The following is a 14,471-nucleotide window of genomic DNA, read 5'->3' as shown; positions in this document are numbered from 1 at the left end:
TAAGGAGCTATTCAAAGAAGCTGAACATAAGAAAAACCAAGAACAATACACAAATACCTATATACATACATATACATATGTATACATGTATGTAAATAGAGGCTGAATTGTCACTCAGGAATCCTTAATGTACCAAATTATGCATTCATTGTTATCTATGAAAACTTCTTTTTTCTAATTCTTCCTGTAGAATCAATCACTCGGTTCAAATTGGCTTCAGACCCTAGTCATTGTAATCTCTCTTATGTCGCCATTTCAAAGAGCACTCTACAGTATCTTTTAAGTAGTATGGCACATCTTATCGCTCTCTCTTTCAAGGTAAAGATGCTAAGGAAAAGTCCATTTGCAATGTGTAGATTATGGAATGGGCTCTAGTGTAAATGTTCCTGGTCAGTGTTCTGTACTTGGGCATAAAGTCTAAAGACCTGACAAGGCTGTCAGGCGACATGAGGCTGGTGAGAATTTGTCCTGGCTTGAGTGAGGACAGGGTCAGCTTATGAATCACTGATGCAATTATGATTATATAACAATCAATTGTATTTAAAAGCTAAAATGTATCTTCTCCTAGACTATGAGTGAAAGTCTCTGCAATTTAATTTAGTTGGAAATTTTATTTTATTTTATTTTACATTTATCTCCAAGGATGATAATTGGCTGTATTTTCCAGCTGCTAATCAGTGCAGGATTTCTTGCCACAGTTTATGATAATCTCTGTAAGTTTTGAAGAAAAAAATTAATGTTAAAGTAAGAGAATATTAACCAATAACGCTATTTAATTACCAAAGGAGTCTTATGATACACTGCAAATTATGTTATCTTTGGATCTGGGGAGACTGGAAAGCTAGATAGAAAATGACTTTAGGTTGTATCTTGTCTACTCATTGCATTTGTGTTGAAGATAAAGATAAAAATAAAAAAATTATCCATGACATGGGATTGAGAAAGCAGGCACTCATAAAGGTCTTCCATATTGCCACACAGATATGACAGTTCCAAATACTGGACTCAGGCTAAGATACATAATTTAGGGTTCTGTGGCAGTATAGAAAGGTTAAAAATCTCCAGAACACCCAAAACCAGAATTGCCGTCTGGAGGTTCTATATTTCACTAGTTCTTGCCTACTGTCTGCCTTGACCACAGGTATGTGGGATGAATCCAGGTTTATTTTCTCTTTTTATCTCTGTACATTGTGTCTGTGCAATTTGCACAAATCCAACAGTCATTAGACTGGATTAGCTCTGTCATGGAATTCCAAAGAGAGATAATTGCTGGACTTCAGAGGCATTATAGGCTAATGGAGTGTGTATATATCTAAAGAAGATCTGTCATACTTTTGTGCTGGATTTGCTGGACATTCACTGTATAAAGAATATTTTATTAGTCCTTTGCTTCTCAAAGCATTTTTTCTTTTCATCAGTTGTATAGTCTATTCATGTGCAATAATGCTGTTGCTATTTGGAAGTGTGGAATTGACCACACTTGGATTTTAAGAGAGCATTCAACGGCACTCTTCACCAAAACTCTTAAAGAAGTTAAACTGCTATGCAATGAGATGGCAAAGTCCTAGAAGGGATAAATAATTAGTTAACAATGAGGAATCAAAGTGTGGGAATTAGGATCGAGTTTTGCAGCCAAGGGATCTTGCCATTCAATATTTCACAAATGATAATGGGAAGGGTGATGAATGGTGAGGTTGCAAACTTTGCTGACAAGAAAGTTGTTCATGGTAGTAGAGATCAGAGCCAGTTGCAAACTGCAATTCACAGTGCTGAGCCATGGAGGTCAAATCTCCTGTGCAATTACATCACAGCTCAGTGGGAAGTTTTTACCTTTCATGAAAGCATTGGATTTACTACCCTGGACAGTGTTGCATGCTACACATGCAGCAGATGCAAAGGGACTGCCAGTAACTATCTGTTAGAACTGAAACAATGTCCATATATTTGGGCGAAGCAATAAAGTCCTCACAAACAATTTGAACAGAAAAAATTTCAATGTAAGATACAGCTAGGGACACCCTGAAGCCCTCACTTCGATCTTGGTTTTGCTTCTGATTGATCAGACTGTTTCTATTCTTTCTCCCTTCTTCTCATAATCCAAGAATTCTCATAAAATTTGCAGTTAAATGTAGGAGTTATTTATCTCTAAATTTCTGTTGACTTCTTGGGGAGTGCAGGGAGAAACTGATACTCTTGTTTAATTCTTCAGCATCACAAATACATATGGGGGAACTGTGTTTTGAGAAACCACTCTGACAAATGCCAATATTCTGCATAAAGATGCTCCTGTTCAGGAAGGGATGTTAAGTTCCTTAATTTTATCATGATTCAAGCATGTAATGCACTGTTTTCATGAAAAAGTAGCCTCTTTTGAATTGCAAACTGATGAAAAAGAAAGTACATTCCCCATGTAGGAGTAATGCTTTGTCTTACACCAGCTTTCACATATTGTTATAATTAGGTGGCAGTGTGCCAAGAATGTCCAACATGCTGTTAATAATGTTCTTGTGCTAGCATTAGTTAAGTGAAATAATACTTTGTGTAGCTAGTTAACCAGCCTTTCCAACCATTTCATCCTACCTGAGATACAAAGTAAACACCATACTGAGTTTAGAGTATTAATCGTGATTCTTTTTACCTTTTGCAGTGGTAGCATTCAGCTAGAAGGCCCACATAAATTTTTTCTTCCTATATTCAAGCAGAGAGTTACATGGTTTTAGGAAATTAATTTTAACATCTTCCCCCTGCATGCTTTAACCAGCTTTAGCAGAGCTTTTTTTTATACATGTGCTACAACCTCCGCTTGCCCAAGCACAACTATAACTTTCTTTTTATAAAACCAAAAAGCCCATGCAAACAAATAAGCCAAAAACATCCCCAAAACTTGCACCTTGGAATTAAAGTTGAGCAATTACTAAATAGAAAAATTGAGGAACAGACTTATACTTTAATCAGAGGAAAGTTTTAAATTTAACTTTTATTAGTTAATTTTTCATTCCCTGTTTCATAGTTACATCTTTAGTGAGGGAAGGAAGCAGATCAAGGCCTCTAGTATTGCCTGACTGACATATACCAGTTAGGCAGGAAGGTATTATGGCTTGCTTGCAGGCTACACAGTATCTTTAAAAATCTGTTATCTCACAAAGCTTACAAAATCCAGCAGCTACTCGAGCAGTTTGTAGCCAGAGTGAGTACTTGAGTGGTTTTGAGGAGGTGTTTTGCTTATTTTTTAAAAAATACCTCACTCCACTCTGGAGAATGATATGCAAATCATGCAAATACTTTGGTTGAATATGACCTGAATGGAGTGCTAATTCAAGCCATCTCTTATGTTTTAGTCACCAAAAAACCAAAGCATTTATCTGTCACAATAAGTGTGCATGGTAATGTTTTTCCACAACACAGACTTTCAGAAAGCACACAAATTTCCAGCACTAGTAAATATATTTTATGACCACTGTATCAGACTCTGTTCATAAAGAAATGACTCAAGTGACTCAGAAATTTGGGTTGATTATAGGAAGTTGACTCCTCAGTATAAAGGAATTTATTCCTTATGTTTTTCTCTAATAACAAAAAAGAACCAGCCTGACAGTCTTGAAAAGTAACTTCCTCTATGTGTTGCTTTAATTTTTAAAATTTTTTCCTGATATCATATATATAATTCTCTGATATCATACATTTAAATCTACAGATACGAATGAATATGTGGACTATACACAGACTTTTGCCCGTGAACAGCCCCAGATCATTCCTTGCTTCATGACATTCAGTTTCACATTTGCATGAATAAAGCTGAGCTATGTTCATACCATCTGTACATTTATTTATGCTGTGTTCTAACATTTTCTAGTACATTTACTAGTCTAAAACTAGACTGTAAGTTGAACAATACCACTCATCTTCCAGTTTATATAAAGGTATGCACGGTTGCCACCCACATATCTAAAAACATGAGATTATAAATCAGTCTTCTTGCATGACACAAAATTCCCCAGTTTTAAAATACCCTGGCTCGTTATTTGAAATAAATGCTATTGTATGGATGCACAGTGAGAACACCCTGCTTTTATCCCCAGACTTTGATATGTAAGGTTTACTAGCAAAAGCACCCCACTGGTTCTGATTATAATGATCATATATAGGCAGAGAGACAGACACTTAGACCATTGGACCTAAAGCTATATTAACTTTAGAGATCAAAATCAGTACTTGAATTGAATACAGAATGGAGTTTGAAGTCAGTTCACACATACCAGTAGATCTAACATACTTTTGAAAATACTAGTACAGTCAGATTTTGTACCCTGTTCGCAGGATAAGATGCAATTTAAGATAAACATTGCAAAATTTGTCATTAGTCTGGAAACTGTGGTGTCTCTTTGCTGCAGTTCAATGTTGTCTCCAAAGACAGACTAATTATAGTGCATTTCAGGAATATCAAACCAGGGGAAAAATGCACACCATATTTTCAGGGTATTGCTGAGAACTCAGGCAGAACACTTCAGTATGTGAGGGTTAATGGACAGTTTAAACCTCATTTTTTTCCTCTGACTTGCTGCTGATAGTTTATTTGCAACTGCCTCTTCTTAACTTGACTATAATCTTCATATGACTGCTAGGGATAGACAGACAGACAAAATGATAGTATTTATATTGATAGTGATGTTAACCAACTTGGAAAACCAAAACTGAATTAGCAGTTCTTTCTCAAGAAGAGAATATTACCTCATTAGTAATATTTGAGAAGGAAAGGCAAGGTAAAAGTCATGCTCCTGTAAAATGAAAAAGAAAGCAAAGTGTGAAAAAGCAGGTGAGTATGGAAAAGGAAGAGGAAATACAAAGAAGAAAGATTGGTCAGGCTGGCAACAATATAAGGGAAGGATAGTCCCCAACGTTTTATTGAGCCAAACTAAATTCTGAAAGGAAAGGAACATCCATGACCTAAGTGTACTGTTTTGAATGTCCATTACATGTAGTAAGTAAGCAGGCTCCTGTTTGAATCTTATTAAATTTCCTATTAATTGATTTCCAGTGAATTGAAAAAAGCTTTTTAAAAATGTCACTCTATTGAGATTACAAAAAAGTTCTGTATTCTCTCTATCCCACCAAAAGCCTTTCATATGTTAATCTTCTTCTGAAAACTACAATGAAATAAAAACAAAATAGAGAAAGTGGTTAAAATAAAAATATGCTGTAAGACCCTGAGCTTCATCACTTCTGGATTATCAGATCTGCCTATTGCTTTTTGTGGGATGAATTTCATATCCCATAAGACTTTTTGTATATTGGAATGTTCATGATGATTGAATTCTTTCTTAATATTGCACCAAACATCTTACAGCTGAATGTAGATTCAAACTGTCTGCCTTTAAGGACTCCAATTGGTTACATATAATTGTACCTTTAAAACAAAGATTAGAAATCTTTTTTATTACTAGTTTTATTTGGCTACATTACCTTTACATGCTATGTTTATGTTTAGTTAGATTTATGTCTGAAATTGTTGGAAATATCCCTCCGAAGTCCTGTAAGTAACAACTTGACATGGGAAAACCTTTAAACTTAGTGTATTTTAAAGTGGCCTGCAAGTTTACAGTTTTTAAACTATTTTACATTTCACCATTTAACATTTTGTTCACTTTCTCCTTGTCACTGATATTCAGACTTCTCTGCCCACTTATTATGTCTTTGCACAGATGGGGGGCATCCTCCCGTAAATAATTATATGATTATAAGAAATAGACAACTGATATAGATGAGGTGGAGAGCGAGCTGTAGGGCTTATTCATATTTTGTAGATATATAAAATCTTACAAGTATGTGTGTGTACTGTATTATAATTCCCTTTAGGCATTCAGGTTATATGTATTTCTACAAAGTAATGCCATGCAACATTTAACCTTATTGGAGAGTATGAGAACTATATTCATATTTTGTATTTTATTAGTGTGTGCTCAGGAGGGTCTCTTTTCAAGAGTGCTGTCCCCATTGTAGTAGGCACAATTCAGATGTGTTGGAAAAATATGGTAAATATCTCAAATACCTTTTCGTTTAGTTGTAATACAGGAAGTGACTAAAAAAACTAAGTAGACAAAAAGGGTCAGATGGCAAGTAGGAAAAACAAAAAGATTAAGCTGTAACCGGAAGGATTTTAAACTTCAAATCTACCATCAGGCATAAAATCAGTTGAAGTTCACTGAAGCTGTGTATTCTAAAGGAATAGCAAACATTTCATGGTAAGGTACCAGTAATCATACATTCAGAATACTTCACTGAATCTATCAAGCCCTACTCTTCTTTCTCCCTTGTTTCCCAGCATTTTGTGGGATTCACCTTACCAACAGCTGTTTTGTCACGGGCAGTCACATAGGAAAAAGTAACTTGCCGAGGACAAGTCACCGGTCCTAAGTCCTAAGAGAGGTGAGATGGTTTAATATCTGGAAGTGCACCACAAACTGCAGACAAGTTTGTTCACATCCTAAGATGTCCCGCACCTGTTGGCAGAAAGTGCACAGATTTGCCTGGCCCTGTACTCTTTCACTGGTTTTCTGAGGGAGGAAGGGAAAGATGAGAGAGAAGAGACAGCTCCTGGCCAGCCTGCTGACCACCACCACGTTCAGGGGTACCTTAGCCCAAGCTACGTCCTTTGGACCTCCTCATCCCCCGAGCTGTGCTTGGGTGACTCCAAAAGGTTGTTATCCTTTTTCCATGGCTGCCAGAATGGAGATGTGTTTCATGGGAGAGAGAAGAGGAAAGACAGAAATAAGAGAGGAAAGGAAAAGAAGCCAGGTGCAATCTTCCTAGGATTTCTCCCACTCCAGCCAGAGAGCTTCAGTTTGCACCTCTTTACATTCAGAGTGAGTGACCTAGACTACAGCAGGGGTTGCTCTGCCCTTAGTCCCAGAGAGGAGAGACCTTATACAAGAGAGAATCAGGACAGTGGGTGTCTGCCCTGCCCATCTTTTGCCTTTACTGGAATTTCTTGGTACTGGATTTTGTGCATCTGCTAGCTTAGAATGTTCCCTGACACACAAGACTTTACATCTGAAATCTATTCTCTTTGTGCCACCTGAGAAAAACAAAATTAACAGAAAACACCCCAGAACTTACATGAGCATCTTCTTCTTAGAAGGCTGTGCATGGTACATGTTGTCTTACCCTTTCACTCAGCTGAAAGAGGAAATCAGGAAATTGGCCTGAATTTTGGCTTAGAAACAGTGACTTTGCTTAACCTTCATTATGCTTTGATTGTGGAGTATGTTTTATTATTTATAATTTAATTTTATGAGAAGTATTTTCATAGGAATATGTGTAACATAACACTCAAACTAGGTGCTTTAATATTTTCCAGTGTGCAATATGGTGTTGAAAGTCAGAAAATGCTGGCTGGATCGAGACTGATACTTTCTTGGATAAGCTTCTGCCATATGCTTTTATTTAAAGTATTTTTTTTCTTTTAAGTTAGGTTTATAAAAAGCATGTGAAAAATGTCTTTTTTTGGAAAAGAAGTGTTATGCAATTAGAAAATCACAGTGCTAGAAATTTAGCATACTTTAGGAAATGTTGCATGTAAAAGAAGTCAGATACTAAATCTAAATTTAAAAAAAAATGGCAAGTCTTACCACCAACTGGAAATGCTATGTCAATCTACAAGGTGTTGTATTGAAATAAATCTCTTTAGTTCCAGAAATTTTAAGCTCTGTGTGGACTCTGACTAGCTTCCCAGTATAGATATGAATCTTGTTGAAGGAGTTTGTCCATATTTCCTTCTGATTAGAGAAAAAATCAAATAAAATTTGCTTTACAGAGCAGAAAACGTAAAGAAGCCAGGAGAAAAAGGGCATTAAATATTTTTTTTATCTTTATTCTCTATTCATTATTTCCTTTCATGTTCACAGGACTCCAGAATATTCAATAGACTGATCTTTTATCTGCTTTGTATAAGCAAGGGAACCTCTTTCCAGCAGCATTGTTCTACACTTTCCACTGTTTTGAAAAACTTGTTGTAGACACATCATGTCACTAACCCCTTATTTAAAGATTAATACATGCAAAACTGTATTCTTTCTGAAGACATCACTTCGTTGTTTCCTGCTTCCTGCCTCTGAGTCTGGAAGCTGCAATGACTGTGACTAAGGGAAAGTGAGTAGTTACAAATTGTTGTACGTGGAGCATTGCTATCATCCAAGATTTTGTCAGATTCAGGGTTTGTTGGTAAAAAACTTGTCTACACTTGGTACAAAACTTGTCTACACTTTTTCTGCTTTCAAATCTCCTTGCGCTACTTCTTTCATAGAAGTGAAACATTCTAGAAAGACATCATAGAAAAGAGAATTACTAGCCCATTTTATTACCGTCTTATTCATCCAGGGATCCATACCCATTTGAAATGACACTTTTACAAGTTCTTACGTTGGTGCTTGTGCTATCTTGTTTGAAATAACACTTTTTCATTTGGTTATTTTGTGATGGCAAAGGTCCTATGTGGAAGGAAGCTGTGCTTTCAGACAGCAGAAGGTGGAATCGTTCACAGTGTATGACTATGAAAGCAAATATTCTGGCTTATCCCCTTACCTCTTATCCCCTTATCCCCTACTGCCCTGAGGAACAAAAGACTTTCCGTGTTTGTTACACCTTTGGTATGCCAGAGGGCATATGACCCAACAGTTAAGAGTTTGCAAAGCATGTCTTCAGAACAACAATTCCTCCTCCTGCTCTGGGGCACTACACACTGGTCAGCCTCACGTTGGTGTCTGGGGTAATTACAGAGGGAGTCCTTTTAGAACTCATTTCTGGGCACAAGAAGAAGGTGATTGGGAACAGTCAACTTAGATTAACCAAAGGTAAACCTGATTGCTGTCTATGTGTCTAAGTTTGTAGATTAGAGGAGAGCAGTGGATGTCATTTACCTTGGCTTTAGCAAGGTTTTCAACACTGTTTCCCACACCATACTTCTGTCCAAGTTACAGTGAATTATAGTCTAGATGTGTGAACAACCAAATGGATTAAAACTAGTTGGATGCTCCAGCTCAGAGGGTAGTAATTAATGCATTGTGCTCTACCTGTAGGCTGGTGACAAGGGGAGTGCCGAAGGGCTCTCTCGGTTGGGACCCATGCCATTTAGCATGTTTGTCAGTGACCTGGGGAAGGCAATGGACTGCTTAGTCATACAGTTTGCAATGACGCCAAATTGCCAGTTGATGCACGGGGATTTCGATACAGTCAAGGGAAGGGCTGCCATTCAGAGGTACCTAGGCAGGGCTGGAGAGGGCCTACAGGAACATTATGAAATTCAGTAAGGACAAATGTAAAGTCCTACACCTGAGAAGGACTTCCACTTGCCCTTGCAGTGGTACAGGCTAAGGACTGACTGGCCAAGGAGCAGTTTTACTGAAAAGGGTATGGAGGTTTTGGGAGACAGCAAGCAGAACATTAGCTGGCAATGTGTCCTGACAGCAAAGAAGACACAATACTGGGCTGTATGAGCAGGAGCACAGCCAGTAGATTGAGGGAAGTGATTGTTCCCCTTAATACTCATCAGATCACACCTAGAATACTGCACCAAGCTTTGGCCTCTGGTATGGGAAAGATATGGATAAACCACAATATGTTCATCAGAGGACCACCAGGATGGTCAAGAGCTGGAGCACTTGCCCTGTGAGGAGAAACTGAGGAAACTGGGCTTTTTCAGCCTGGAAAAGAGAGAGCTTCAAGTGGACTCAATAGCAGCCTTCCAGTACCTAGAAGGAGGTCAGTCATCAAAAAGATGGAGCTACACTTTTCACAGTGATGCATGGCAAGAGGATGAGAGACAACAGGCATAAAACTGAAACGAGAGTAACTGAATGCAGGGAAATCCTTTTTCTCTATGAGGACAGTCAAACACTGCAATAGGTTGCCCAAAGAGGTTGTGCCATTTCCATCCTTGGAGGTTTTCAAGATCAGGCTGGATAAAACTGAGCAACCTGATCTAACCTCAGAGCTGATTCTCTGCTTTGAGCATGACATTGGACTAGAGACCTCCTGAGATCCCTTCCATTATGAATTATTCTATGATTGTGCAATCCTAATATAGTATCACAATTCTGTGCTATTTTAAAGCTGGGATAGTAATAGCAAAATCTTAATTGTTCTGAGTATTTAAATGATTTGGCTGTGCATTGCTCTTGCTTTTGGAACCCAGAAATGCTACATATGCTCTGTACGTTCTCCAAACAGCTTGTATTTGTGCTTATTTGCTGGTATGACGTGCTAACTGTGCAAAAAATTTTGGACTCTTGCCTTAGAGTATAGATACCTGCCAGCAGAAAATGAAGGCTACATAGTTCTGCAAATGCTTTCTCTGTCTATGGAAAGTGCCTCTTATGTGCCAGAAAGAAGCATTTATACCACATGCTTTTTTACTGCTTCTCACATCTGTTAACATTTACATGTGTCAGAAAACAATACCTGAACAGTAAAGGGAAGGGATACATGAAGTTCAAGGGCGTTGCATCAAGAAGAAGGACATGTTATATTGCACTGGTGCATTGGAATAAAAAAAAGATTTCTTGGACTTGTCAAATATATATAATATGTGAGTATAGTCTGTGTATACTGTCTATGAATACATTTCCATACCTGAATTGGACAACTCAAATTGCCAGTAAATTGAACTGAACTCATGAAAAGGTCAAGGAGTAGCAGTCAGGAAGTGAAAGAATTATAACTTTCTTGGTATATACAAAAAGAACAAAATTTTATTTCATTTAAGGCAGGATTTATATCAAAATCTTCAAAGTTAGATTCCTAAATATGGAATTACCTACTTATATTGAAATATTTTGTATTTTCGATAATCTTCTCTTCAGCTGTCTTTTTCGTAGCACAAAACAAATAGGTTAACTGACAAATGTTGCTGTATATCCTCAGTCCTTAGAGGCAGCTACTGTATTGGACTGTGTTTCCAAGAATATTTCTTTGAAGTCGTATTGTGAAAATCCTGAGAAACAGTGTAGCAGAGGATTTTGTATGACGTGGCAGTTCTTACAGATGTTACCACTGGCAAGTGATTTAGAAGAACAACAAATTAGAGAGCAACTGATTCTTGATCCCCTGAACTCAAAAGGAAAAAAATCAGTATTTGATACCTTTATAAAAATTGCTGTTTGCATTGATTGCATTAGTACCACTAATTCTTTAGGCATCTGTTCAGGTACTTTGAACCAGTGTCATGTAGTATGCTGTTTGATACCTAACCCTGATTTTCAAAAATGCAGTTGCAACAAAGAGCACTGACCCCCCCCTACAGCCATTGTCATTGCTTAACGTTGAGCTGTCCATGGAAAGTGACAGAAAAAATACGTATTTTCCTAAGTCTTCTGAGCCTAGGAAGAAGTGGTGGCTAAAAGAAATTAATAACCTTGAATTGAGTCCTACCTAACATGTAGTCATAATAAAGGCAAAGGTCTATTTTTGCTTTTTGCTATATTTCTACTGGATAATGTGTCTCCAAAATGTTATTTTGTGATGAACTTCTGCTCTTATGCATTGATAACAAGTCTTATGCTGAAATTACAATGAAAATTTGATTTCCGCACTCACTTTGCTGAAAAAGTCTTGCATTAGATCTGTGAAGATGCAGTGAATAATCACATAAGGCATATAGTTTCCTTGCCTCCAAATTTGAAACTTACGGCTTTACCAAAACCACCATATGGACAGTATGTGCATACAGATTTTTTGGTTTTCAGTCAGGGTTATGAAGGATCTATACCAGTGTTCCTCTGTAAGTTATACAAGCAAGTTGTGAGGCACCCAAACAAACACTTTATAGTTTATGCTGATAAGAAATCAGCTGGTGGAAAATAGCACGGAAGAACGATCTTCATCCAGCAATATTTCTTAAGAAAAAAGAGAAGTTAAGCATCTGATAAGACTTGCATTCTGGCCTTTCTGCTTTGTAGAGCAGCTTTATCATTACACAGAGATGTGCTCCTTGCTCTTGCTTCCAGTTGAAGTCAGTGGTGAAACTTCTACTGACTTCTCTGGTTGCTGACCCTGGCCCAGTTTTTGCATGCAAATAAAGTGTAAGAACATAAAGCTTTCCCATATCATTTCTTCTCATGTCATTTTAACTCTGGCATATCTTTTCAGGAGTGCTCATACTTCAAGAATTCTTATCTAGCTACTTGAACATAGACATCTGGTTATAGTAGTGGAAATTATAGGAAGAAGAATTGCTAGAAAAATTTATCATTGATGCTTAACTTACGTAATACTCTTTTTGACGTAATTCAGGCCTATCGCAGGCACTCTTACAAATTACATGTAGGGGTCAAAGGGTGAAAGGTGACTGGCAAGATGCTTGTTTTGTACATTTGGCTAACACAAATACTTCCTCAAGTATAAAATGCTTTGATCTCTCTGAGAAAATGCCATATGTGTGCAGCTGTGACCCATGCCTCATGATTGCTGGAAGGTTAGAAAAAGGTAGCATACGAATGTGATGTCTGCATTCAATTTATACTTTTATATTTAGCAGTTCATAATTTTGTGTAATATTTTAGCTGTATGAAAAATATGCACCGGAGTTGAGTGATAACAGATTTCTCTGTGGTTTGACTCAACATTGTTTGGGTGAACACAAAATCCTAAGTATTGCAAACTGAAAATACAGGTTTTAATTAGAGCTGTCTGAGCTTCAAAATACCTGAACGCACATTAAGCTTGGCAGTTTTTCAGAAATCTGAGGGTTGCATGGAGCTGATTTAAGCTAAGCAAGAGTCTTCTGTTTTCTAGCATATATTACATTTGCAGTTGCATCACTGATTTGCAACACACTGAAGAAGTGATTTGTAAAAATGTTTTATCATCAAGGCCTGTCTTATGTCATACTTGTGTTGAACAGTACCTTACTCCAAGGGAATTTCCACTGAAAAAATTGAATGACTTCCAGAGTAAAGGATTTACTCCACGACTGAAAAGCTGAATCAGCTCCAAAAGTTTGGCGCCTTTCTTGAGCTTTTATTTTGTACTTTTAAATGCAAATGTTTAAGACTGATATGCCCAGATCTGTATCCCTCAAGCACTTTAACGTCAATGGTTTGCTGTGACAATAAAGAAACTTACTGCAGTCAATGGGACACAAGGGTCCATTCACATGAATCCAGTTTCATGATCAAGGCAAAAAAAAAAAACAGCGTGGCTTTGGTTATTAAAAATCTTGAACATGTACAAATATACTAGTATACCTTGGGGGGGAAACCATGATTTCAAATAAAGCATATGCAATTTCTACTTACAAGAAAAAATCCAAGTCACAATCAGTAGACAGGCATGATATAGTAAACAGAAAATCAGACATGAAAATATCAGTTCACAGGTACAAATATGATAAAATATAAAGCATTGTGCTCTGTATGTATGTTAATATATATATGTGTACAGAAGTATGCGTGTATAAGTATACTACAGTGTTGTAATATGATTTTTAGTGTTTATTTTTTGTGTGGGTAAATTCCTGCAATTGTTCTAGATATGATTTGAATATTATTTAAATAATAGCATACTTATTTGGTTTTCTTATCCTGTTTCTCTTTTGTATTTTTGCTAGCTCCTACTGGCTATGGTAGGCTCTACAGATGAAACTCTGCAGGAGGCAGCAGCTGGTTGCATAGCAAACATTCGCAGATTGGCTCTAGCAACAGAAAAAGCAAAGTATGGCTGATGCTTTAGCAGCTTTTACCAGCACACTCATTTTGCAATACAGCTACATTTAAATACATGATTACTCTTTCTAGCATCTGTATTTCATAGCAGAGCTCATTTATCTGAGGATAATTTAATAACAAAAATAAATCTGCAGAAAATTATGCTTGTTTTTACATTATTGGTTTGTCACACCCAGGTTTTATAAAATGCTCACATCTAGTTTCATCTGTTTTTTAGTATTACACCTTGCAAAAGACTATCAGTTAAGATACTTCAAAGACATTTTCTGCAATTAATGCACTTGTATTTGAAATTCATTGTAGATATAAATGGTTTTGCTTATCTGTGACATTACAGTAAATTTTCCTTCACTGTGTGTGTGGTTGTGCAGTGATTTATGAATGTCTTGAACAATTCCCTTCATGTTAAACTTGTCCAATCATCCTGTCATTATGTTTTTGCCTGTTTGATCACTTGCAATTCACAGGAGAGGACAAAATGCAGATACATCAGTCTCACATCTGGTGTTATATAAGGACTGCAAACAGCTGTAGCAGTAGACATCACTCCAAATTTCCTGTTTCCACCAACATCAAACAAAATAGTGCTTAATTTTATAAGTAACTGGTGAAATGTGTTTTAATTAACATGTGTTTTAATTAACATGTGTTTAACTCAAATTAAAATTTACCAGCTGTAAATAAAAAGCAGGGTATTACATTCACATTTACACATTATCTTATTGTGGTTGGTTTTGTTTTTAAACTGAGGACAAC

The 14,471-nt window shown here is 36.9% G+C and overlaps 1 protein-coding gene across 1 annotated transcript in view; it reads left to right on the top strand.

Moving 5' to 3' along the window:
- ARMC4 (armadillo repeat containing 4) overlaps positions 1–13,711 on the top strand; it is an 87,254-nt gene extending 73,543 nt beyond the window's left edge. Inside the window, exon 18 of the mRNA XM_009707150.1 lies at positions 13,598–13,711. Coding sequence (XP_009705452.1) covers positions 13,598–13,711 — 114 coding nt within the window. The remainder of the gene's footprint in view (positions 1–13,597) is intronic.
- The last annotated feature ends 760 nt before the right edge of the window (positions 13,712–14,471 follow it).

The sequence above is a fragment of the Cariama cristata genome, unplaced genomic scaffold (assembly GCF_000690535.1).
Source record: "Cariama cristata isolate BGI_N322 unplaced genomic scaffold, ASM69053v1 scaffold22629, whole genome shotgun sequence".
NCBI classification, from domain to species: Eukaryota; Metazoa; Chordata; class Aves; order Cariamiformes; family Cariamidae; genus Cariama; species Cariama cristata.
This window is presented reverse-complemented; position numbering and strand designations above follow the sequence as displayed.